Genomic DNA, 25,525 nt, shown 5'->3' on the forward strand with positions numbered 1-25,525 from the left:
CGAATATATATTTAGCCAATTGAGAATTCCTTCATGCCCCTACATACGGCTGCAGAAATTGCCTTTAAAAAAGAGGTGGCAATCTTATTGTTATTTTGAACAAAACTGTTTACGGTATTGAAATTTCGTATATGGAAAACTATACTTTATTAGAAATAGGAAGAAACAGAAGCATACTGATCTTTCCATACATATAATTGTGATTACTTAAAGTGACAAAATAGTTTCCTTAACGCATATTTTCGGTACCCATATTTCTTGTATAGTCGTTATATGTTCAATTTTGATTCCTGGTCCTTGCTTTTCGAGCAACGTTTAAGGGCTTTTTCAAAAAAGAAAGAAAATATAATACAAATATATTTTAATTAAGATAATATATTTTTGCTTTGGGTTTAAAAATCATAAAATATGTTATCAGTGAACATACACTTAGTCCAGACGACAAAAATATACCAGAAAAAACCAATTTATAATGCCATATATGTGTAGGAGGAAGTGATGTATAATACCACCATAGAGTTATTGTTGTGTTTTCCAATAAAACAACAAGAAAAAATATAGAGAAGAGCAATCGTGGGCTCCTGTGTCTTATTTTATACTCTATAAAACAGAAAATAAATATAAATGCAACACATATCTGAGATACAAATGTAGAGAAATTTTTCCATCGATTTATAGAAAAAATATAGATCATCTTTAGTAAAGCATGACCTAAAGTAATACCCAGTGCACCGTATGGGAAGAAACTGAAAAATGCACCTAAAGCAAAAACTCGAGATGACAGGAAGAAAAACCACCACATAAAGGCTACGGACTTTCCAAGAGGATTGTCCTCTTCTAATCCTTTTATGAAGTCTCTTTTCCGGGGTAGTTTCAAATAGTACGGTTCAGATGCTCCATCTGTTTTATCCACAGATTCATTTGCTTCGATCTCATGACTGTCCTTTCTTTTCGTTGGGGGTGAAGGAGCTGCATATTCCGGAGGTGCAATAGACTTCACTGAACTGTTTACAGAAACTTTTGACGTGGAATGACTGGATGAGTTAGTGTAAGTCGTCATATTTAAACTCTTCTTCCGTCTCAAAGAGTTCACTTCGTAGTTGTCACTGTACCTTTGTAATGTTTTTCTAATTTTCTCAGACATTGGTGGTCGAGGAGGGGGGACGGAGGTTAAACTTTTAGGTCGAAGAGGAGGTATTTCAGGCAAGGGCGTCACCACGTCCGGTTTTAATATCTCATATTTCTCATTTTCATCTGCATCTTCCTCTAAACTGTCATACGGTTCAGTTTCTTTATTATCATGACTGCTCGAGATTGGATATGATACATTGTATTTGTCTTGAGTTTCTTCTGAGTGGTTGTTGTCTTCTTCAGATTTCGCAGTATCGTTTGCTGGTTCCAGACAGAAAGACACATTGCTGTTTTGTCTATGGGCACTGCGCTCAGGAGAAGATCTTTTAACATCTTTCTCATCATTAGAATTTTGCTTCAAAGTTAAGTTTTCTCTGTTTGTTGTCAAGTTGTCTGAATTCACTTCGACTACTACTTCTTCTTCACCTTTACCACTCTGTTTATTGTCGTGGTTATTAGTTTCGTGCATAGAATTTGGTTTTTCCTGTGAAGACCACATGAATGTATCACGAACGTTATCTGTATCCTCTTTCCAAGGTGGTTTTCTTCCAACCACTTTTTGACTTTCATACCACTGGAAAGATATTGCTGTCAGAGAAATGAAGAGTAAGGATGCTGTAATGCTCGCACTCTGAGTTGAAACTGAAACAAAAAAGAACGAAAGTGGATTAATGTATGTGTTTGTTTGTTTGTTTGTTTGTTTGTTGAACTGTAGAGGAAACTATATGAGACTTGGATCTACAGTAATATTTTTCATTGTACAAGCTTTGCTTTTAGTGTACTTAAATACGATCTAAACTACTCGCTGAGCAAAACAATACGTTTATTGCAAAAATTATTAACGTGTAACAGTTTTAGATGATAGTGTCTGATGAAACCAAGTGAATAGTTGACGAAACTGTTACACGTTAATAATTTTTAAAATAAACGTATTGTTTTGCTCAGCGAATAGTTCAAATCGGATTTAAATGGATTACAATTGGAGGTATAATCTGAACCATCGTAATACGTTCAATACTCTCCAACCGGGAATCGAACCCGAGACCTCGTGCACCAAAAGACTAGGGCGCTAATCATTATATCAGCAGGGATGGCTTAAAAGTTAATATATATAGAAAACATATTCACATATCCATATGTCCAAATGATTTATGTGCGTGTCTTCAATATGTGTGGTCCCGCCGTTTAATTCCCTATGAGGACATAAATACCCGTATAATTCTTTCTCATGAGGACCAAATAACTAAAATTCTATACTTTAGAGGTAACAGCTTACTATTTTACATGTATCATATAGTTATGGGACATTTTAAGAGATGTAAAAGTACATAAATGAGCAAAGTGAGAAAAAAATGATAGATTAATAAAATGTAAGAGAAAAAAATCTTAAATAATACATAATGAAATTACATTTTCAACTTATTTTATGTCAAAAGAAATAGTAAATCAAAATTTCAAAATAAAATCTAGTTTTAAGTCCTACGGTGATGTACCTTAGGCTGAAGAAGATAGATGATCAATGAAGTGAATGATTATGAACGAGGATGTGGGAGGAAACTGGGGAATCTCGAGTAAACCCTCAGACACGATACGATGTTGTCTACCTCAAACTTACTTGGCCTGAGATGAAACCAGAGACGAGTGGTGGACCCACTCGTACCAACGTTATCGACAAAAGACCCGCTTTACCCGATTTTGCTGATTGAGTGTACACTGACTTATTCATTCACTCCATCTCTGGTCCTGATTTTCATACCTACCTTCAATACTGCCTTAATTCAAGCGTATATTCTCAAGTCATTTAGAAGAAGTGGAAGAATTTTTGAAGAAATTAAGAAGATTTTAGTAAATTAATTTCTAAAGATTATCATGAGAGACTTCAACATTAATTGGATAAGGGCCAAACGAAAAATCAACAAGAAATTTTGAGTATGACAAATAAGCCGAACATGGAAATCTTTCGATGGAAGTTGCCGAAATTGAGTACATATCAGTGGCGGCTGGTACTATATGTTGCATGGTTGTGCAACCGGATATTTTTTTAATACTAAAAATATTTTTAAGTGTTAAAGTAGTGTATCAGTAAAAAATAAACCTTTGGTCTTGAACGCAAAACAGTATTGATGCATTTCTGAAAAAAGTCAATTAAAAAACGGAAAGAAAGAGAGAGATTTATCTTCCAGTGGCAGCGAACGTTGCCACTGGAAGCAGTAACATTGAGCATATGGCAGCGAGCTCCTATCTCTTAACATGGGGAAGTGGATTTATTCTTGCAACGCTCCTATCTTCCTGTATTGGACCCTTACGGTTGCATTTTCTTCCGCAACTGGTCAGCTTCTGTAATAGTTACGAATTCCTCCGCTTAGCAGCGCTTTGCTCAATTGATAGGGTGAGCAAGATACAGGCGCGTGGAAGAAAGAAGTTATTCACAAAACATAAGCTCGCAAAGAACAAAGGTAAGTCTAGTGGTAGCAGGGACGGATCCAGGCTGAAAGTTTGGGGGGCGGTCGTTCGAAGTCAATAGATTTTATTTAACATTTATAATACAAAGGTGAAAATCCTTGGGATAAGATTTATTTTTAAAAAAATCCTATTCTGGGGGGGGGGGGCGAGGGTAAATCGAGTCTCCAAGAAGAAAATGTCTTACTACTGGTCTAATTCCTAGCTCTGTGTCTTTCATGCACATGATTCCGTGTTCGATTTCCGGCGGAGAGCATAAATTAATATCAAATCATTCACTTCCAATACTCATCTGTCTTCTTTAGCCTAATTTGCTGGAATGTTAAACTTTTTTTTTTCATTTTCAAAGAAAAACATCTTAGATTTCCTGCTTCTTTACAAACAAAAAATACGTGGTTCCTGAAAATGGACTTTTTGTTCCGTATATTTATACAAAGCAATGCTAACAAAATGCATATTGTCGGAGGAGAGTGGTGTTTCTGGATCCTAAAGAAAATAAAGCGGAAAATATTTGCGGTAGCGATGCTTTCTATTCAGAGAAACTTGGCGAGCAGCATTTCAGATTTCAATAAAGTCATAGAAAAATTTGAAGCCCGAAAGATCGAAGAAAGACCTTCCATTCTAAAATAATGCATAGTTTATATAATTAAATAATTTTGTTTAACTGCGTGCATGCAATTTTCTTTTTTTTTTCTTCTTTTCGGATTAACACCATCATTCATGGCTTACAGCACATACTATATATTCGATTTATCTCGTGTTTAATAACATGAGTGTAGAGGTTTTGTATATAAATAGTGTATAAACGTATTGATAGTGGTTGTTTGAAAAAAAAAGGGAAATAGCTTATATATTAAATTAATATTAGAGAAATAATTTAATCAATAATATACAAATATAACTTAAAAGACTTTCCTCTTCATATTTCCTGAATATTTCTTGGATAAGACTCAAGAATGCTGGGGGAGGGGAAAACTTGTGCGTACCTACATACCTTTGATATTGCAACATTGCAACCGGTGCTTGTACAGGCTACGAGCCGCTACTGGTACATATACGTTATGAAATCATTCTTCAAGAGAAACCATAATGTGAGATCAGAATACCGGCACCCAGTAACCAAACATTGACTTTATCGAGTTAAACAAGAAACGTGATTGAAGTCTGTTGGTATTATACGAATAATTTACACTAAAAGTGAACAGAAAGAGGTATGGTAAATGCCTCTGAAGATCAACTGGAAAAACCAGTTTCAATTGTTACAACCACTGAAAGCTCGTCATAATTACAAATACAATATCAAGTGTAAATAAACTTCTTTCTCCCCCGCCCCACACATCAAACTATTATTATAAATCTTTCGCTGCATTTACCATACATGCATGGAATAATCCTCCACCCAACACATGACAATCATATTTAATACAGCTCTTTAAAGAGTCGGTTGAGCAAGTTCTTCATACTTCAATGTAGGCTCCTGAAATCTGATAACAAAAATGCAATTTTCTTTTTTCTATTTTCTCCTTTCTTCTAATTTGTTTTTATACTCTTTCAATTTTATCTATGTATTATATGCATATTACTGCTAATGTATAAACGTTTGTAGCATGTTGCGTGCGTGTGTGTGTGCTTGTGAGGTAATAGACTACATGTTTTTTTTTTTTTCGCATTATTACTGTAATTTTCTGAGTCCTCAGTAATGTTGCATGTGCAGCTGTAGATATTATTTCAATTATTATTTTTAATATCTGCAACTGCAACTGTAGAATTTATTGTATACTGTCCATTAGCATGGTTAAGTAGGAGGCAAGCAGTGGCGTATTTAGGGGGGCTTCCGGGCTTAAGCCCCCCCCCGAAATCTTACTATAGTAAAGTATATGAAATATCTTGCAGAATTTTCACATTTTCAGGCGAAGCCCCCCTACCGAAAGTTAGCAAAGCCCTCCCCGAAACAAAATCGTAAATACGCCACTGGAGGCAAGGTATAGTTAGTTGTAAAATAGGACAAATAAATAAATAAAAGAAGAAAACTTGTAGTGACAGAAACATGTATATTCTTCACGAGCAGCATAAAGTATTTTTGCGTACTTGAGAAGGACGTGGACAATTCAGAAGCTAGTAAGGCAATCACAAAGAAATTCACGGATGAAGCTGTAACGATGCGAAGTACTACGACTAAAGAAAGAAAAAAAAACAGAGCATTTCAAAAGAAAAATCGTACCGTTTGACTAAGAATAGAAGGGAATTGAAGACGTTCCTATACTTACCAGGCCTAAGAAATGGATAGAACTAAATCATAGCGAAGAAATAAGAGGATAATTCTCTGTAATAGGAACTCACAATAACTTCAATCTTGAACAGATACCGAAAATTGGAAAAAAAGGGGGGGACGGTCTTAAACTTTTATACATAATCAATACGTTTTGATGCAACTTTATTCATCTAACTTCTTATAAGGAAAATGTTATCGATGACATTAGAGATGCATTTATCTTTTATTATTAAATATTAAATAGAAATATAAAGAATAATATAGAAAGATGAATTTTGTTATCAGCTTTTGGCATAGTATTTAGGAAGGTAATTAGTACTTTAAACTGGAAAAATATTCACTCATTTTCAAATTGAAAATATTAAAAAAAAAAAAAAAAAAGTCTTCTAATAGTTGGCAGATTGCATATCAGTGAAAATAACTATGGTATTATAAGAAGAAATCGAAGAAGAGAAGAATATAAGCAACCTATATTTCCTTAAAGAAGAATGATGCAACTCAGGGGAAAAGAACAAAAAGAGACAGAAGACAATTTACATTAGCCTAGTAACATTATGTATATAAACTTTGAAAACATGATAAGATTAAATAGACTGGAACTGGAAAAGACAAAATTATTAATCTTTGCCCTCAGATATAGTTAGAAATCATATAGAATAAGAAAATACTCCCGTAATACAAAAAGTAAATAAAATAGAATTGACATCCTACAACTTACTAACAGATTTCCAACAATTATTAGAACCAGTTAACCAAGTTTACGATATGAGAAGAGTAAAACTATCCCTTGAGTATGTGTGTGAACAAGTTGCAAAAAATCCATAGGCGCGTGGTATTTGACCATAAGGCTGAGTGGCCACACTGTTATGTTCAAGTATGTTATCCTTAAGAACAAAGAGTCTATTTTTTTCCTACAAATAAATGCCGCGAGTTCCATGGCAATTACAGATGAAACAAAATGATCCCCTGAGTAGAAACATATCGGTACATTTAGGATACAGGAGCCGTAATGTAGAACAGGAAAAAGTACTGAATATGTCTGACTTAACTGAAGGAAGTGACCCAATAGTTGCTACAATAATCTTTAATAAGGAAATAAAACATATAAAACTACAATACTTCTCAAATAAACAGACAATAGGGGTGTAAACTAAGACAGAAATTCAAAGATTTATCTTAATAAATAGTTATTTTTCAATACAGTATGGACATACAATCCTGTTTAGAACAGATCAAAAGTATATGTAATTTATATGAAAACAAAAAGAATACAATATGTGCAGACTCGAATACGAACCTGGCATTGTACAACTACAGATAATAAAGCAATAGAGTCTACTAGAAGTTCTTATACAGAAAACCAATCTTATCATAATAAACAAGGCAGGCAACCCACCTACTTTCCGAAATACTCAAGAGAAAGAGAGTAATATCAACGTAATATTATATATATGTATCTTTCTATCTGTCTGTCTGTCTCTCTCTCTCTCTATTTTTTCGAGGCGGAGGTACGGCGTCCCCCCGCGTTCCCCCTAACTTTCACCTCTCTCTCTCTCTCTCTCTCTCTCTCTCTCTCTCTCTCTCTATATATATATATATATATATATATATATATATATATATATATATATATATATATATATATATATATATATATATATATATATATATAATTTTTTTATAGTTTACCAACAAATTTATTACAATTCAAAATTATTCGACATTCAACTAAAATAACAACAGGCATAAATGAAAAATGGAACAATAATTGCTAACAGAATAACAGAAAAATATAATAATTTGAATAAAATTGTAACAATTGCATTAAATACATTCACGAAACACTTAAGAAAAAATAATTAAGTCAACAGGAAATATATTTCGATAGTCGAACCACATATATATTAGAAACAGAAAATAACATCTTAAAACATAACCCTGAGGAAATTAAATGGAAAATCTTCTAGGGAGAATTAGAATAGCCAAACATGGATCCTCCCGGGTTCGATCCCAGCCCCCGCCAAGTGAACTTTGCGATGGACAAACACCGTGTGCGTGGGTTTTCTCGGGGTTCTCCCGTTTCCTCCCACTTTCTTCATTCCACCATTTCATTCATTACTCATCATCACCGTCTCCTTTAGCCTAACCGGCATAACCGTGGGACGTAAAACTCAAAGATTTCATTTCATTTTTTCAAACATGGATCCTATGGAAAATTCAGGCAAAATAAATGAGAATTTCCGAAACAAAACACAAGAAACTATTAGACAAGCTACTCACAAGTAGATAGAAAACATAAGAACTTTAATATAAAATATTGGACTAGAAAACTGAATAAACTAAAGCGAATTTATCGAGCAAAAAGAAAGAGTTACCAACAAATAAGAGATCCACTACTAAACCAATATAGGCTAGAAGTGTAAAGAGAGGCAAATATACTTAAAGAAACAAAAATCACAACCTGGAGAGAATTCGTGGGAGAAAATTTAAAAGTTGATCCGTGGAGTTTACCATATATGTAAATTGGTTAGTCGGAAGATAAGAGGCCCAGCGATATTATCAACAATATAGAGAGATTATAATAACTATACAAAGCACTACGAGAAAACAATAATGAATATGTCAGATGACACTTCAGAAGCAGATTTAAAGAACACAAAAATTTAAAGTTGGGACGGAAAATTTGATTTGCAAATGAGCAAGAAATAATACCGGTTACAAATATAGGATCAGAAAACTACATAAAATAGTTAAAAAAATTAAACGCATCGGATCAGGTGGGATATATACTACGAGAAAATTTAAAACAGGATAAAGATATTTGTACCCCGTACTTAACTAGATTGGTTAATCAATGTCTACAAAAAAAAGGAAGTATCAAAGATTTGGAAGGAAGTAAATCTGTGATTCTTCTTAAATCATAGTATATAAATATATAAGATGCAAAATATTGGTGTCCAATTTGATTACTAAATATTATCGACAAATTTTTCGAAAAAGTAATAGTTATAAGGCTAAATTTGATTAGAGGCAACCTAAACAACTGTAATTTACAGGTTATCTTCAGATGTAAAAGCACAGGGGGTGTGATTTAAAGGCCAGAATAAATTATAAAACAAAAGGAAATGGACAAAAATACCGAACAATAATTTTCGCAGATATAGTTGGAGCTTTCGACAACTTGTGGCTGCCATCAATATTTAAAGCATAAATGATATGGAAATACCAAAATATTTATACAAATTATATTCTTAATAATGATTGTAGAAATGGTATAGTAAACTACGAAAACTCAATCATAGAAATAAGTAAAATAACGAGTAAGGGCTGTTCTCAGAGGTCTGTAAGTGGATCTGTATTGTGGAATATTACAATACAACCTTGTATTTAAATATAAGACAACATGAAAGAAGCAACTAGAGTGGTAGAACGGGATGATGACATCGTGATTAAAATCAGTGGTCACTTTGAGACAAAATCGAAGGGAAAGACAACAGTTATGAAAGAACAGATTTAATGGCGTCGGTTGAAATAAATTATCATTGTTGCCAAATAAAATTAAAATGATGATATTAGATACAAAACTGCATATAAACTCAGTTACAAAGAGTAAGATAATTTAAATATTTATGTGTCTGATTGGACGACAGATAGAATTTTAAAACGGATATAAATAAAGCCAGCGACAAAGCACAAAAAAATATGAACAAAATAATGAAGATCGCGAGTTGAAAGGATTGCCTGCCAGAAAAGCAAATAGAGGATTAAAAAAAAATACTAATATCAACTATAGGATATGGAGCCAGTATCTGGGGTAATAGAATACTGGAAAATGTCAAGCTAAACAAAAAAAAAAAAAAAAAAAATTGACAGAACTTAAAGACAAGTGCTTATAAGAACAATGGGAGCAATGCCATTTAGATTCTTTTTTTTTTTTTTTTTTTTTTGAAAAAGTATATGTGTTTTGGTATAAGCACATATCTGGGTTATCAGAAATTCTCAAAACAAAGACCAGAAGAGGAAGAAAATACAAATAACATTTATAAAAATTTAAAAAATGCTGATTAGAAAAAGGCAACAATAGGCCGAAAAATATATGAAGTTTTTCCAGATATTAGAGAAAGACTGAAAAATGGGAGATCTATATGTTGGTCAATTCGTTAACACATTAACGGATAACGGTGATTATCTATAGCCTATATCCCATACATAAGAACGAATTCTTGAATTCTGTTTTTTTTTTTTTTTTTTTTTTTTTTGCAACAGATATCTAGCGCGATTATCTCGGGCGATTTCGTTAACATACTTAATCTGTTAAAATCTTAACGGGTTACGGTAACTAACGGTGACTATCCATAGCCCTCACATGGAAATATTTCGCGTGATCCTCTCTACTGTCTTCACCCAAGTTTATTATTTTCTGCTTTTTAAAGCTATTCTTGAAGTCAGTTAATATTTTTTTAAACGTTCTTATTGCAGTGTAATTTTCACCGCCTATCAGATATAATAATCTGGTAATGTATGATCATTTAGTAACAGTATCAGGGATAAAAGTGAGGGGAACGACGGGAGACGCCATTCCCTCACTTCCGAAAATATCTATGGCATCCCTCCACTTCCTAAAAAAAAAATACAATGGGTAAAAATAGGCACGGTGGCGGGGTGACATCGTGCGTCCTCCTACCTTATCAAATCCATTTTTCCCCTGGATAGTATCAATTAATGATCATTGGAAAAGTGTGATCAGTGTAATTACTACCATCTAGTATATTTCAAAAATAGAACAAGCTGATCCAGAAGAGAAACTCAAAGCAATGAAACTATAAATACTTTTAATAAAAGTCCTCTTACCTGTTGAAGTTCGAGGAGACTGTTCCGGTTTATATTCATTCATCATGAGGTAGACTTGAAACACCGATTGTGGCGCCAACTGCACAAAAGCTTTTAAGAACAGATAAAATTCAATATAACTTCCGGCATTTGCTTTCTGTAACGCATCTTCTCTCTTGAATCCACTGTTTGTTAATGCATCAATGCTCCAGAACAGCAGCATAGAATACCTATTCAATAAAATAGAATATAGCTTATGTGAATGTATATAAATGCTCTTTGTTTACAACTTTTAAATAAACTCAATCTATAAGCTTAAAAGGTCTTTTCTACTCTACTCTACTCATCAGTTTTGTGCCTAACTCCAAGGGCCATAAATCGGATCAGCAATTTGGGGGGAGGAAGCGACAATTTTTCTCGGGCCAGTTGTTTCATAGCCCAGTTCTGGAAATTATAGAAATTTGGTGGAAAACATTGATGTTGAGGGCAAGGATGTACGCAGGAATTTATTTCGGGAGGGGTCCAAAGCTTTTCGGGGAGGTCCAAATACAATTTCAGGCTAAATTATATTAAAAATTGTAAAATTGCCCCTAAAATTAAACTAAATTTACAAAAAAGTCCGGATTTCGGGGGGGGGGGTCCGGACCCTCAGGACCCACCCCCTGCGTACGTCTCTGGTTGAGGGGGAAGCAAAAATGTTAAATACGGCGCAGGTCCAGCTTAACTTAGTAATATTTATAACTACCAATAAAGTAATTTTGGAAATTGAATCATTTAATTCTTGCTCAATGCTGTTAAGTAAGCCAATAGTCGCTCTCAGTCAGTATCTGCATATAATAAAGAAATTTACATACCGCCAATTATGACATTGTAAACTGCTTACATAACACTTGTACCATATATGTAAAACTTGAGGCTTAAAGGCTCATGATATTTGATTCATAATTAATTCCTTTTGATCAACTCGTATGCACCAGTTTCATCATAAACAGTTTATCGTAACTTTAGAATAAATCTCTTATTTATATGCAAATTCGGTATTTCTGATTCTTCACGCGTAACATCTGTTGGTAATCTGTTGTCTCTTTATTGAGAATGATAAGATAAGGAAAACATTATGTGTTTATCATTCTGTGTCTCTTAAATATTACCAGTTGTAAGAAATATTAAAATATTGGCAGGCAAGTTGTACTCGTTAACAGTTTATCTGAGACAGCATTTGTTAGAACTAATATGCAACATACAGATGAATAAGTCCGTAGCTACAGAAACGAACGATCGCCAATAGATCTCAATTTACAAACCATTTCAATCAGGGTAGATTATGTTTCCTATTCCCTAAAGCCTTCTTTCAATTATTCTCATTGTTACTTGGTATATCCACCCACATGTAACTTTTTCAAGAACTTCCCTGTTAAAATTTTATGATTCCCCGCCCTCCGCAGGGATGCTCATTTTCTCATGATTCATTACGCAAACCCTTAACTTAGTAGTAGTAATATCACTATTAGTACAAAAAATGAAATATCTGGAGACAGGAGCTCTTTATTTTCTTCTGAGGTCCCACACTTCCTATGGGAGGCACTGATCTTGTATCCATATGTAATGGATGGCTCAAAAGTAGGTATACATCTCTGCATCGATCAAGTATAACATTCTAGTTTATGGATTTATTTGCTTCGGCTCTTCCGAGCTTAAAATGTAAGTAAAAGCAGATTAAGAACAAATAATAAAGAAACTTAGTCTACCTGATATAAAATGATAAGAAATGATATAAAATGCAATGAGCTGATCAATATGTTACTGTATACCTACTTTTGGGCCACCCTGTATAAAAGCAGTACCTTAGTCTGTCCGTCACGCTCCTAATAGTTCATAGTCAGACTAATAGTTGTCGCTAGTGTGCAGAGAATTTGCAGGCGGCCAGTGATGACAACCTGTGGGAAAAATCCCATATTGTGGGATTGTTTTGATAGGATAAAGATAATTTTCTTAAAAATTGGCAGGATTTATGAGAATTTTCATATGTCTATTCCATTGACGCCAACAAAATTGTCTATGGACAAATAGACAAATGGGTCTTCAATAAACATGGAAATAGTGCTAATTGTCAAATTTTGTTGATATAAAATGCATATTAATGTAACGTTAATTGTACTTATAATTAAAGGAAAGAAAAGTGTAAGAAAGAACAGAATTAATGGAAGAAGGTAAAACGAGTAACGTCCAAGTGTTCCAAAGCGTTGCATATGAAATGACTGAAGAATGAAGTTTATTTAGGCTTATTAGGTTCAGTGGAAGATTATGGCACAAAAGCGTAATGAAAACATTAAACTCTTAGCAAAATGTACTTATTTTCACCACCATTATCAATTATCTTTTTCAATTAAGGAAAATATGTCTTCATAAACTGTTTGATAAACGTACACAATCGAAATTATTGGATAATTCGTTCATATATTGAAGAAAATTACTGATATACACTGATTTCATTGTTCATGTATTCAAAGTTTTTGAAATGGTATAGTGTGAGAAATTCAAGAGCAAAATATGGGGGCCGCGGTGGTTCAGTGGTAGAGCGTTCACCTCTGGTGTTAGGGGTCTCGGGTTCAAACCCTGCTCCCGCTAAGTGAACTTTGTGGTGGACAAACACCGTGTGCGTGGGTTTTCTCGGGGTTCTCCCGTTTCCTCCCACTTTCTTCATTCCACCATTTCATTCATTACTCATTATCACCGTCTCCTTTAGCCTAACCGGCATAATCGTGGGACGTAAAACTCAAAATTTCATTTCATTTCATTTCATTTCAAGAGCAAAATGTGAATTTCTGCCTCTCAAGATGGGATTTTATTACGTTTCAGGTTGGTATCACTGTAGACTACCCAAAGGCTTTGGGGAACAAATAGTGTATTTGAAGCAGGGACAGACAAAGAGACCAGAAATAATCAACCACCAAGACAAAAACATTAAAATGAAAATAGAAATGGATGAAGAACGAGAGTGTGAAGAAGCTACCGTGTAAACTGAATAACAGGAAATATCGGACTTTTATGAAGAAGACAAAACAAATTACAAAATAATAAGGCAATAGTAGAGAAAATCAGGAACTTACAATAGACTACGGAGGAAAGGAAAAGAAATATAGATAAACGATGAAAAAAAATTGAGGAAAATATGAACAAATGAAATCAGTGAAGGTTTATGTGGCGGTAAGAATTATGTTTAACATATTCAATTAAAAAGTCAACAGGTGGACATTATTGGCGACAAAGATGGGAATACTGGTATTGTGGGGTTAAATTAGACAGTATATATAGAGAGAAAGTTCACGAAGGAAATGATTTACAGATAAAGAATTGATTGATAGTAAAATTAGGCAGACGAGACGATTTAGCTTATCCAATTTTAATGGGGAATTTGAGAAGCATTACAAGGAGAATGGGAAAACAGAAAATTATCTTTCGGGATGTTTTAGATGCAACGTTCTCTAGTTTTACGAAGATAAATACCCCGCAAGCCTATCTAACTATCTTTAAAATAATAACCGTAAAGCAAACTTTTAACAAGTGAAATGCGCATAGTCGTAAGAAAAATGTCCTTTATTTGATCATTTTTTGTGTGTCCAAGACTGATCCTTAATTTCAATTTTACTATTTATAACATTTTTATTATTCACAATTAATTTAGAGATTTATGAATAACTTAGAAATCTGAAGCCTACACTACATAATATTTCACACGGATATATAGCTAGTCATGAGAAATTTGATCCCAATCGGATGAATTCAGTGTATGGAATTTTCTTTTCAAAAATGTCACTCAAAATGTGACCGCCCATAACTTGAAAACGGGAACCCTCCACATAATATAATATTTTACACTCTTTTATAGAAGGTCAAGATCTGATACCATGCCAAGTTTTATCCCTGTCAAATAAATTCTGTTGCACTCGTACGAAATATAGTGTCTAATTTTTCAGGGAAGAATCAAGTTAAGAACAAAAACTTTTTTAGTTTATAATATTCCGCACATGATTCTGTTTACGAACAACCAACACGTGCGTCCTAGTACAAACTATTCACCACTACTAGTCATATAATAACAGGAACGCCAACGCCACTGCTATAATAAGAAAGCTATAAAACCAGGAAGATCACAGCAATTGGTATCAGTCTCTGGCTGGTCAAATCCCCTTCATTAGCTTACAGTGAAGCTCTGGAAAAACTTTAGCTAAAGACTTTTAGCTTGCAGTGGAGCCCTAAGGCCTCGTTTCCTCTCTCTCTTTCTCTTTCTCTGCTTACTGTGGAGTATTGAGAAACTACTTGTCTCAGCAGTACCGGACTGGCCACGTTGGCTACTTGGCGATCGCCAAGGGTCCGAGGGCCCCGCAGGAATTACGAGGCGAAAGACCTATAGACCTTGGTTGAATTTTCGCGATCGTAAATGCTTTCTTGAGTCTTTCTACCAAAAAGTTTCTGGAAGTCTATCCTCATCCTTCCGAAAGAAGTTTTCTCGGGCCCCCCTTGCTCATATCAGTACGGCTCCGTGAGCCAGTAAAACTTAAATGTCCCCTCTAGTCTGTAACGTTAAGTTTATATACTGTATATGGGTGGGCGGCCTTTAAGGACTCGCGCCAAGGGCCCTCAACTTGGGCAGTCCGACACTGTGTCACAGAACCACCCAGCTTGCAATGGAGCTTCGTGGTTACCTTATTCTCTTAGCTTGCAGTGGACCTTCCTGGTTTATCTTATTTGCTTAGCCTGTAGTAGATCTCTGTCGGGTCCTACCCCTCCTCACTTAGCTTGAGTTGTGAGGAATCCTTTCCGAGACCATCAAGTCCTTGGAACTCCTATTATAAATCTAAACACTGAAAAATTTGTATTTATTTTGTATCATACTGTTTAAAACAACATTTTGTAATAAACTTGGTAGTGGGAGAAAACGATTTCCCAAGTATAATTGCTCTACATTATACCTGCATAAGCAGAACTTTGCAATATATAGTATATTACATACTGTAAATGCATTAAAAATTGATGTCGTTTGGGAGTACCATTTAATATTATTCAATTGAGCTATTTTTTCTTATAGATACTTTGATATGATACGGAACCACTTTAAGGAACGAAACTTTAAAAAAAAAAAAAAAAAAAAAAAAAAAAAAACCTCAGAAGTTGAAAAATAAGGAACACAGTAAAATGCCCGTCCTTCGTACAGAAAGAATAGGTTTATATAAAATATTTGAGCAAATTCTTTTCCCTTCGAAAACGTACGGGGCATAAATTTGTACTTAAGTGGAATCGGTAGTGTCACAATTCTTCTCATGGATTGGACATTATTAACAATATCCTACGTTTTATATAATTTTTACGTGTCACCCTCTTGCCAACTCAGCCCGTACCGATGGGGCTGAAATTTGTCTTTAAGCTGGAGTGTTACTAATAATGTAAAAATCTCTAAATACTATGGATTGGACACTAATATCGGTGGGTTTTTATTATTTTTCATGTCAACTATTCACGCCTTCTTCTCTTGGTGAAAATATACTAAAATCTAAGTTAGGTCAGAGTCACGTATGTAACAGAAATTAACAAAATCGATATAGCGATTTAGGAGTCAACCGTCAAACATAGTTTTACGTGTGACAGTTAAAATTCTTCAGACGCTCTCCCACCGGGGATCGAACCGGGACCACGTGCACCTTACACCAAAGATGCTCGTGCTAGCCACTAGACTAGCGGGATTGGCAACCAATAGACCAGCAGAGAGGGCTAGCACTTTGTATTGAAGACAGATAATGGATTTCAGCTTCCCGAAATAGTACAGTCAGCGACAAAAGTTCTTTCTGTTTGATGAAATTAGTTTCGTAAATAACTTCAGGCTGGAAGGATAATTTGAGTACAGTTTTCAGTAATTTAAAAAGAATGTGATTTTCTGTACGTTCCAGCCTTGAAACTCTGTGAAACGGTGTACGTTCCACTGTTATTCCCAAAATAAATATTACCAAGAGGAAAGAACTTTTGTTGCTGTCTGTACAACATTCCGATCTTTTCTTTACAACTGTCTCATACCCTGGATACTGGATATACTGTATTTGTTGCTGTCTGTACAACATATACTGTATATAATTTCCGATCTTTTCTTTACAACTGGATACTAATCATAGATACTAATCATAGCAAAAGTTTTCTCCTGTCAACTTTAAGTAGGTAAAAATTATTTTTAATAAAATCCAATTATCTATATATATAAAAGAGAACGCACAAAATCCTTTGTCCGCTCATCACGCTAATACGGCTGAACCGATTTCTTTCATTTTTGGGGGGTTGTTAGGATTTGGACCCTAGATGGTTTTTATCATATCACTTTAATTTTCAATTACCAGTGTCTTGAGATAATTGACCAATCAGGTGTCAATACGTACAAAAAATCCTTTGTCCGCTCATCACGCTAATACGGCTGAACCGATTTCTTTCATTTTTGGGGGGTTGTTAGGATGTGGACCCTAGATGTTTTTTATCATATCACTTTAATTTTCAATTACCAGTGTCTTGAGATAATTGACCATTCAGGTGTCCATACGTACAAATCCTTTGTTATTAGTTCATCATAGGTATAAAAATAAACGTATTTATATGCAACCCGCATGACCCTGTGACTCGGCGGGTTAACATAACTGACAGGCGCTATAAATCACTTGAAAGCGAAAAAGTAAAAATTATCTAAGTAACAAAGTTTATTGCGTTCCGGGATGACCGCAGCGAAGCGGGGCGGGTTGGGGTGACCGCAGCGAAGCGGGGCGGGTTAACATAAATGACAGGCGATATAATGTTAACATTAGTGCAATCTTCTATGGTTTTTATCATATCACTTGAAAGCGAAAAAGTAAAAATTATCTAAGTAACAAAGTTTATTGCGTTCCGGGGTGACCGCAGCGAAGCGGGGTGAACGCTGCTAGTTTGCAATAATAATAATTCATACTTCCTGAGATCCGAGAATTTTGGGATGGGTCCTAATCCTTCTAGATACGAGCATGTAACTAATCAAACAATACCTTAATTGAGGATATCTACCCGCTGCAGAAATGTGGATGGACTCTTTCTCTGAGGTGAAAAACTTGTATAAAATGAAAATAGGATAATCTACACCCTCCATTCCAAAAGAAACCGAACGTTTTAAAAAAACAAAAAAAGCAATGTACATTTTGGAACAAATCATTTTTATTAATCAATGTATTCCCCTTCTGCATCGATACATATATTTGCACGCTCCAACAAGTTGTCAAACGACTTCTCCATGTCCTTTATTGGAATGGTCTTTAGGACGGCGGTCGTCGCCTTCTCAATGGCATCAATCGATGCGTGCCGCTTTCCTTTCATCGCCAAATGCAGTTTCGGGAACAGATAGAAATCGCACGGAGCGAGATCAGGTGAATAGGGCGGATGATGCAACCGAATAATGTGATTTTTTAGCAAAAATTCAGTTACAAATCGCGAACGATGTGATGGTGCATTATCGTCCAAAAGAGTACAACTGCCGATTTCGCGATATTCGGGCCGAATACGACGAATTCTTGCCAGCAAACGCTTCATGACACCCAAGTAAAACTCTCCAGTGACTGTCTGGCCAGGCTGAACAAATTCTTTGTGGATAATTCCTTTTGAATCGTAAAAACAAATCAACATCACCTTAACTTTTGACTTCACCAAGCGACTTTTTTTTTGGGTGTTCCTTCATCCGGCGCTCTTCATTCAGCACTTTGCCGCTTTGTTTCCGGCTCATATTCAAAACACCACGTCTCGTCACCAGTTACAAATCGATTTCAAGAAGTTTCGATCCTGCCGAGCACTTTTAACGATGTCTTTGCAATGCGCAATTCGATCAACTTTTTGGTCTTCGGTGAGTTTGTGTGGTACAAACCGCGATTTAACCTTCTTAAGGCCCAAAGCTTCGGTCAAAATGCGGTATGCGGTTGTTTGAGGAATGCCTAATTCCATTTCAATAACTTTCACCGACGATTTTGTGTTATGTTTGATGAATTCACGCACTTTTTCGATGTTTTCTTCCGATAATCCGGTTCTGGGACGGCCTGATCTTTCGTCATCATCCAGCGTCTCTCTACCCGATTTGAATCGCCTGAACCACTCGTAAACTTGCGTACGGGATAGACACTCATCACCATATGCATTTTGTAGCATTTGGTGCGTTTCACTAAAAGTTTTACCCAGTTTAACACAAAACTCAATTGCAGCTCGTTGTTTGAAACTCATTTTCCGACCGATGTACACAACACACTGACAGTTGAAACGCAATAACTTTGTTGCCGTGCATCCAAATGTCATGACATTTATACCAGTTGTCAATGAGGGACTACGCCATCTACCGGTAAAATATTACAACAGATGGCACTAGTGGTACTATTTGTTTTCAAAAGTTCGGTTTCTTTTGGAATGGAGGGTGTATATTTAAAAATAGTTATTTTTGATATTGAGGCAATTCAGTCAACACTCCCACGTACACAAATTGAAATATTAAGAATAATAGTAGTCTAACATAATTGTATTAATTGGAATAATAGGACCTATCACATAATCAATCACAGACAAACATTCTTTTACTGTATGGGTTATTTACCGATCTCTGTCCGCCGCCATAACAATAATTATTAGTATAAACACAGTAGGGCAAAGACGGATCTAGGCCGGGTCGGGGAGGGGGCTTAGGACCCTCAGTTTTTTAAATGATAAGTATAATTGAATCTGTTATTTGTATTTTTTGAAACTTTATGGTAAGCGTTATCTTCTATTCTTTATTGGAAAATTTTTGAAACATTAGGTATAGTTTCAGTTAAGTTTTTCAGTTATGCAATGTGTAAAATACTTCAGGCTCACAATGCCAACGTCCAACCTAGCCATAATAATCATCGTGAGAGAGTTAAGTTGGACAACTTCTAAAGGACCCAGAAAAAATTGTAAACTCATGATATACCTACCATAGTCTGAGTCTGACTGCCCCTCCCCCTTCAGTTTCACCCTCGAGATCCTGCAGAAGATGCTGTACATAAAAGCTCAGCGCAGTTGTATGGAGTTCAAGCGTTATAATATGTAGCCTCTTTACCATCGACAAAAACACGCTCTCCAATAGTATACAAAAAAAAAAAAAAAAAAAAAAAAAGCCAAAATTAGTTCAGTAGTTTCGGACATTACCTCGAATAAACATTGTGTGTATTCCATAAAGAGTAAGTAGGTCTAACTTCTAAAACAATACAAATTGTTTTTTTTTTGTTTACTTTTTAAATTTATTTATTCGGAAGGTAAAAATCTAACCAATCAGAGTTTCTGAGCAATGGACAAAGTGAAATTTCTATGACTCCCAATTTAAAATGCAATTAAACTTGTGATATAATGTACGAAAATCATGAGGGTTTGAAAGCAACTGCAAATTCTCGGGAAAATGACTATTGTTCAATTTAAACGAAATATAAATATGCCTTTTCTATGAAAATTTGGCAGAACAAGACTTCAATGTTGTGTTAAAGATACGTAAGATATGATCAAAAATGTGCTACAAAAAGTGCTGGAGGATCATTAGTCATAAAAGGAAAGAATCGATTTGAATGAATGCACTATTTCCGGATGAGAGAAAACGATTTAACTAGGGCTCGATGTCGTCAAAGGTTATTTAGAAGTAATTTAATGAGCACTTATGAGTATAATTTTAAGCGAAATTAAACTATCATTGACAAGTATTTGAAACCAGAAAAATATATCTATATAGCTTTCAAATATTTTCCATAAACTTTATTCTTCCCGTGTGAAGAACGAGCACTCTGCTAATTCTTTTTATAAAAATAAGCAGATTCTTTATTATTATTATTATTATTATTATTATTATTATTATTATTATTATTATTATTATTATTATTATTATTATTATTATTATTATTATTATTATTTTGAAATGACATTTTGAAAATAATTTTCTCTCTTCGGGTTCACCCCCTCCCCACTTATAAAGGAAACACGATATGAATACTATCGAAATATATTCCTGCTTCGTAGTTAATCATGTGTGTGATTAGAAAGTTTCGAAAGAGCAGGTCAAAAGGTAGTGATTTCTATTTTGCTATGAAATTAGATTGTCATAAGTTCCAAAATTCCAAAAGTCATGGTATTTTTATTATTTACATAAAGGACGTACATTAGCTGTTAGCCTTCTTGTCTCGCGAAAGCGAGGTTTCGGATATCAATCAGTAGCCTTTTCGTTAACTTCACTTTAGAACAAATACGCTCCTAAATTTCAAGTTTTTCTTTTAGCAACGTGTCCCTCTTTTCTGTACCTTTTAAACAAAATATTCCTTTTCATGCAACATATGCACTTCTAACAAACAGACATGTTTAATTATGGAAAATTGTATTATTATTATTATTATTATTATTATTATTATTATTATTATTATTATTATTATTATTATTATTTAAAACAATGTAAAATAACAACAAATTTTGAATTAAAAAGGGTAAATATGTACGAAAATGAGTTCTTTTGTTAAGTATAATACTGTTTTTTTTTTTTTTTTTAGTATAAATATAGGATAATTTAATCTAAAATTCCAATGAGATTACAAGTACCTGCAACTTTTTTCAACTTCTCTATGTATTTTGGTTTTGAAACTGAAAGTTGTTAGGTTTCCGGGAGTTCCCGAATTGACATGTTTAACATCCGTAGCCAGTGCTCATATAAAATTTTGCTGTGAATATTTATCGGAAGATCTTGCTATGAACTGTGGAAATATCTCACATAATAGTTTCTAAATTAAATGAACTAATGTCTAAACTTCAGAACTTTTCAGGACCTTAAAGGGAGCATCATATCTTAAGAGTACATCGCTCCTACTTGTGAATAAAGTGTCAGATCAACATCTGCTGTACCTTACGTATATAGGGATAGGAAAGGATGTAATGCAGGTTCGTTTGTTTGTTAATATTTAGTATTCCTTTTTTTTAGCACCGAGGCTATATAAGGCGTGACCTACAGTTTAGGGTGGAGTCCAAAGTATGCACTTAATGTTCTCTCGCCGGGAATCGATCTGGAGCTTGTATACCAAAGGCATACATGCTGTCAACCAGACCAGCAGCAAGACTGAAGCTGATGCGAAGGCAGACTATTAATTGGGTGATGCCGATACAACTTCATGGATTTATCCAATTTCTAACAGTGGGTAGTGTTGTCATTAACGCTCTTCCCTTCAGTGCGAGCGGTCCCTGGTGGGGACACTCGGTCAAAAAGGTTTTAAAGCTTTGTCAGACCAGCCATGAGATTTTCTTAGATTTTCCTCATTTCCACTAGACAAATGCCGGGATGGTACCTAGCATAGTGGTCTTCGCTTCCTTCCTTCCTTCTCCATTCTTTTCTCTCCCAGTTCCAATTCTCAGGATAGTGTGATTGCCGAGAGACGTCATGGCTCATACTTGACGGGGTAACACAACCATAGATGCCGAAAGCGCAGAAATGTAATTCCCAGTCTGTTTTCAACAGTTATAAAAAAAATTAAATCTTTAAGTTTTGCGTTCCATGGTTATGCTGTGTGGGCTAAAGAAGAGGATGATGATGAGAATGAAGGAAGTGATTGAATGAAGAACGTCGGAGGAAATGGAAAAACCAGAGAAAACTCACGCACACGGTGTTTGTCCACCACAAAACTCACTTGGCGCGAGCTGGGATCGAACCAAAGACCCCATGCATCAGAGGTGAATCCTCTACCACTGAGACTCCGCGGCCCTTCAACAGTTATATCACAGATATTACTCATACGTATTTTTAACTTACCCGCTCCGATGTTTAGTCAACGTAATACAACTTCATGTTACGAAACCTACGAGATGTGGCAATTCAGTCTCGAAACTTCAATATAGTGTCTCATGTGTGTTAATTCCGTTGTAATCACTTGACTAATCGACTTTGTATATTTGATAACTAACACCTGCGTAAACTTGAAGATGAAAATGCCATGTGTTGCTTGTTTATTTTGATATCAATGTTATTCTGCATGTAATCTTATGAGTAGAAATGAATCATAGAAAAAAAATAATTGAATTCTTTCAATTTACGTCTCACAATTATACTCCTTTAGCTAAAGGAAAAAGCGTAATTAATGAAAGTAAATGACTATTAAAAAATTGGTGAAATAGGAATGTAGGAGAAAACGACGAAACCCAATGTTCTCCATCTCAAACTTCCATAGCCTGGGATCGAACCATGGATCTCTCGTACCGTAGGTGAGCGCTCGACTACTGAGCCCCCGTCTCTCTTGAGTCATAGAGAGTCAGTGATGATTTCAGGAGTCACCCGCGGGCCTTATCTCTGATTTGCTAAATGTAGATCACCAGCGTTTTCGCAGTACTCTTTTTTCACTCCACCGAGGGCAAATCTGAAATTACCACTCATTCATAATAGTACATTCATTATGAGAGTTTCTGACCAATATAAGTTTCATATATATATATATATATATATATATATATATATATATATATATATATATATATATATATATATATATATATATATATATATATATATATATATATATATATATATATTACTGAATTACAGTGTATTATTCTACTTATTAATATCACTTGGATTCTTGTGATTTCTGGCTGGTGACAGTTATTTTCTAATATGTGTTACAGACAACCTCCACAATTTTATAAAGGAACTCGAGATTATACAAATTACTAATACTTTCTGATCAGTGCTTGATACACTTATTTATTAAAATTAGGTGTTACTGTTTCAACAACTTAACGTCGTCTTCATCAGCCACTCAATTTGATATGCGTCTGATGAAGATAGCGTTAGTGTTGTTGAAACTCCAACACTTTTAGTTTTATAAATAAGTACATATATTAAGCTCTGGTCAGAAAGTGTTAAGTAACATATGAAATAAATTCCAGAATCGTAATGGACAGAGTTAAATTCGAGATTATTAAAAAATGAAAATTAAAAAAATAATAGACCTCTTCCCAAATTTGTAGGGATGGGCACGAGCGAGTTCGAGCGAGTTTTCATTGAAACTCGACTCGACTCTAAACAGACATCTTTGAGCTCGACTCGAGAACTGGGCTCGAAAAATTTCATTCAACTCGACTCGAATTTGATTCGAGTTTCGAGTCGAGTCGAGCCAAAACGAGCCAAATCAAGCCAAATGCTGTGTGTAGTTTAAGTACTTTCTTCAAGTATCCTATATAGACAATATAATTATTATCAATGATACTACTACTACTATAACTTGAAAACAGACTCAGACTCTATTATTATTATTATTATTATTATTATTATTATTATTATTATTATTATTATTATTATTATTATTATTATTATTATTATTAACAACAACAACAACAACACCGTGTATAAACATAAAAGATAGGTGGTTTGTATCTGAATACTTAAAACTGGTTGACTGCTGACCTCGGTAGTCGTGAAGTCTAGGAGGCAAGGACATCGTTCCCGAAATTCTGGATTCACTTTCCGGAGGAGTAAGTATCCGGGCTCGAACCAAAAATCGTTAAAAGTTAGGCGGCGCCGGCCACACATGTTCAAACTGCTTGGTCCGGGTTTAGAGTTCTCAACTGCTCGGAAGTCAAAACCTAAAAGCACCTCAAAACAGTGACTCGGCTCGGAGAAAATTACCTTTGTCTCGACTCGAAACTCGACTCGAATTCGCTTCGAGCTTCGAGTCGAGTCGAGATTTAACTCGACTCGTGCCCATCCCTACAAATTTGAAATGCTACAGGCCCGAAACCAGCCACAGAGGTTTGAGGAGGCCATGAATATGTTAGATGGGGCCAAGTCATTAAAAATTCTCTTACAAATATCTAAATTGTGTTTTTTTGTATTAATTATAGCATTTCGTATTGAGGTCCGGGGGTCCACAAAAAGTTTAGGTGGGCCAGGAACCCCTAGCCCCTCTCTGGTTGCGGGCCTGTAGATGCACGACAAGAGTACGGTACTTAAAATATTACGAATGGTAGCTGCTAATGAAGAGACCCAATTGTATATTTATTTTACAAGTTCACTCTGATAAACTAGATTGTCCTTTTCGTAATATTTCATTTTACGTACGTACCTGTACATTGCCCAAATTGGGTAGGTAAGAAAATGGAAAACGTGAATCAAACTCCAGTAGAATTTAAGACATCCTCCACTTCGTACTTGCCAAAATTTCGGTTTTGTCACAACCCATAACAAAAACACAAGTGACGGTAAATACATGAATCCTAATGTCACTGCACCTGAAAGCACGTTTCCTGCACGAAAGTACTCGAACACCAGAGCAACATCTGTGGCAAGAGAGGTAGCGTACAATGAACAGCTTACAATAACAGGTAACAGGAAATAAAGATAGATCTTTTGCACATCTGACAGTCGATAAGAGAAAACATACGTTGGTTTGGTATCCAATACAGATTGGGTATCATCACAATCATTATTAACAGTATACGTTGTAGTTTTTGCAAGTAACTTAGATGACATTATATAGACTTTTTTTCCACATCACCACAAGAAAAAGTTGTTCACAACGCTTTCACATCAAGTACTACGTCACTTAAATGCTGTTGCGAGAAACTTAAAAAGATTATCAAAGTACAGTGAAAAGTACTTTCCACACACAGACCATTTTCATTTACAATTTTACAGTGTTTCTTTAAAATAATCACTGTCAAATAATTCTTTATCGGATTTCCGGTGCAACGTCTTCGGCAAAGCTTTTAACATGTTAGATAGCTTTTAAAGATGATTCAGTAGCCTTCAACATGTAGCGTTGC

General features: G+C 34.9%; 1 protein-coding gene across 2 annotated transcripts; it reads right to left on the reverse strand.

Moving 5' to 3' along the window:
- Nucleotides 1–320: 320 nt before the first annotated feature.
- On the reverse strand, nucleotides 321–25,525 carry LOC145692963 (uncharacterized). Of its 2 annotated transcripts, none has more exons than XM_081768559.1 (3): nucleotides 19,684–19,816; nucleotides 10,715–10,923; nucleotides 321–1,773 (listed from the first exon to the last, which is right to left on the reverse strand). In XM_081768559.1, exons 1-3 carry the CDS (start codon nucleotides 19,809–19,811, stop codon nucleotides 362–364), a joined length of 1,749 nt encoding a protein of 582 aa, XP_081624685.1. In that variant the 5' UTR covers nucleotides 19,812–19,816; the 3' UTR covers nucleotides 321–361. The 2 variants fall into 2 exon arrangements, with proteins under 2 accessions (XP_081624685.1, XP_081624684.1); XM_081768558.1 differs by lacking the exon at nucleotides 19,684–19,816 and adding an exon at nucleotides 24,826–25,525 and having other exon boundaries at nucleotides 333–1,773.

Source organism: Thermobia domestica, chromosome 8 (genome assembly GCF_964235325.1).
Source record: "Thermobia domestica chromosome 8, izTheDome1.hap1.1, whole genome shotgun sequence".
Classification (NCBI taxonomy): Eukaryota; Metazoa; Arthropoda; class Insecta; order Zygentoma; family Lepismatidae; genus Thermobia; species Thermobia domestica.

What these genes read in the sequence shown, in the direction of transcription:
- LOC145692963 (XM_081768558.1), bottom strand. Translation starts at nt 25,232, where the DNA reads ATGTCATCTAAGTTACTTGCAAAAACTACAACGTATACTGTTAATAAT. An exon ending in CCAATTTGGGCAATGTACAG is followed by an intron (nt 10,924 to 24,825) that starts GTACGTACGTAA and finishes TTTATTGAATAG; the next exon opens with GTATTCTATGCTGCTGTTCT. An exon ending in GTCTCCTCGAACTTCAACAG is followed by an intron (nt 1,774 to 10,714) that starts GTAAGAGGACTT and finishes TTTTTGTTTCAG; the next exon opens with TTTCAACTCAGAGTGCGAGC.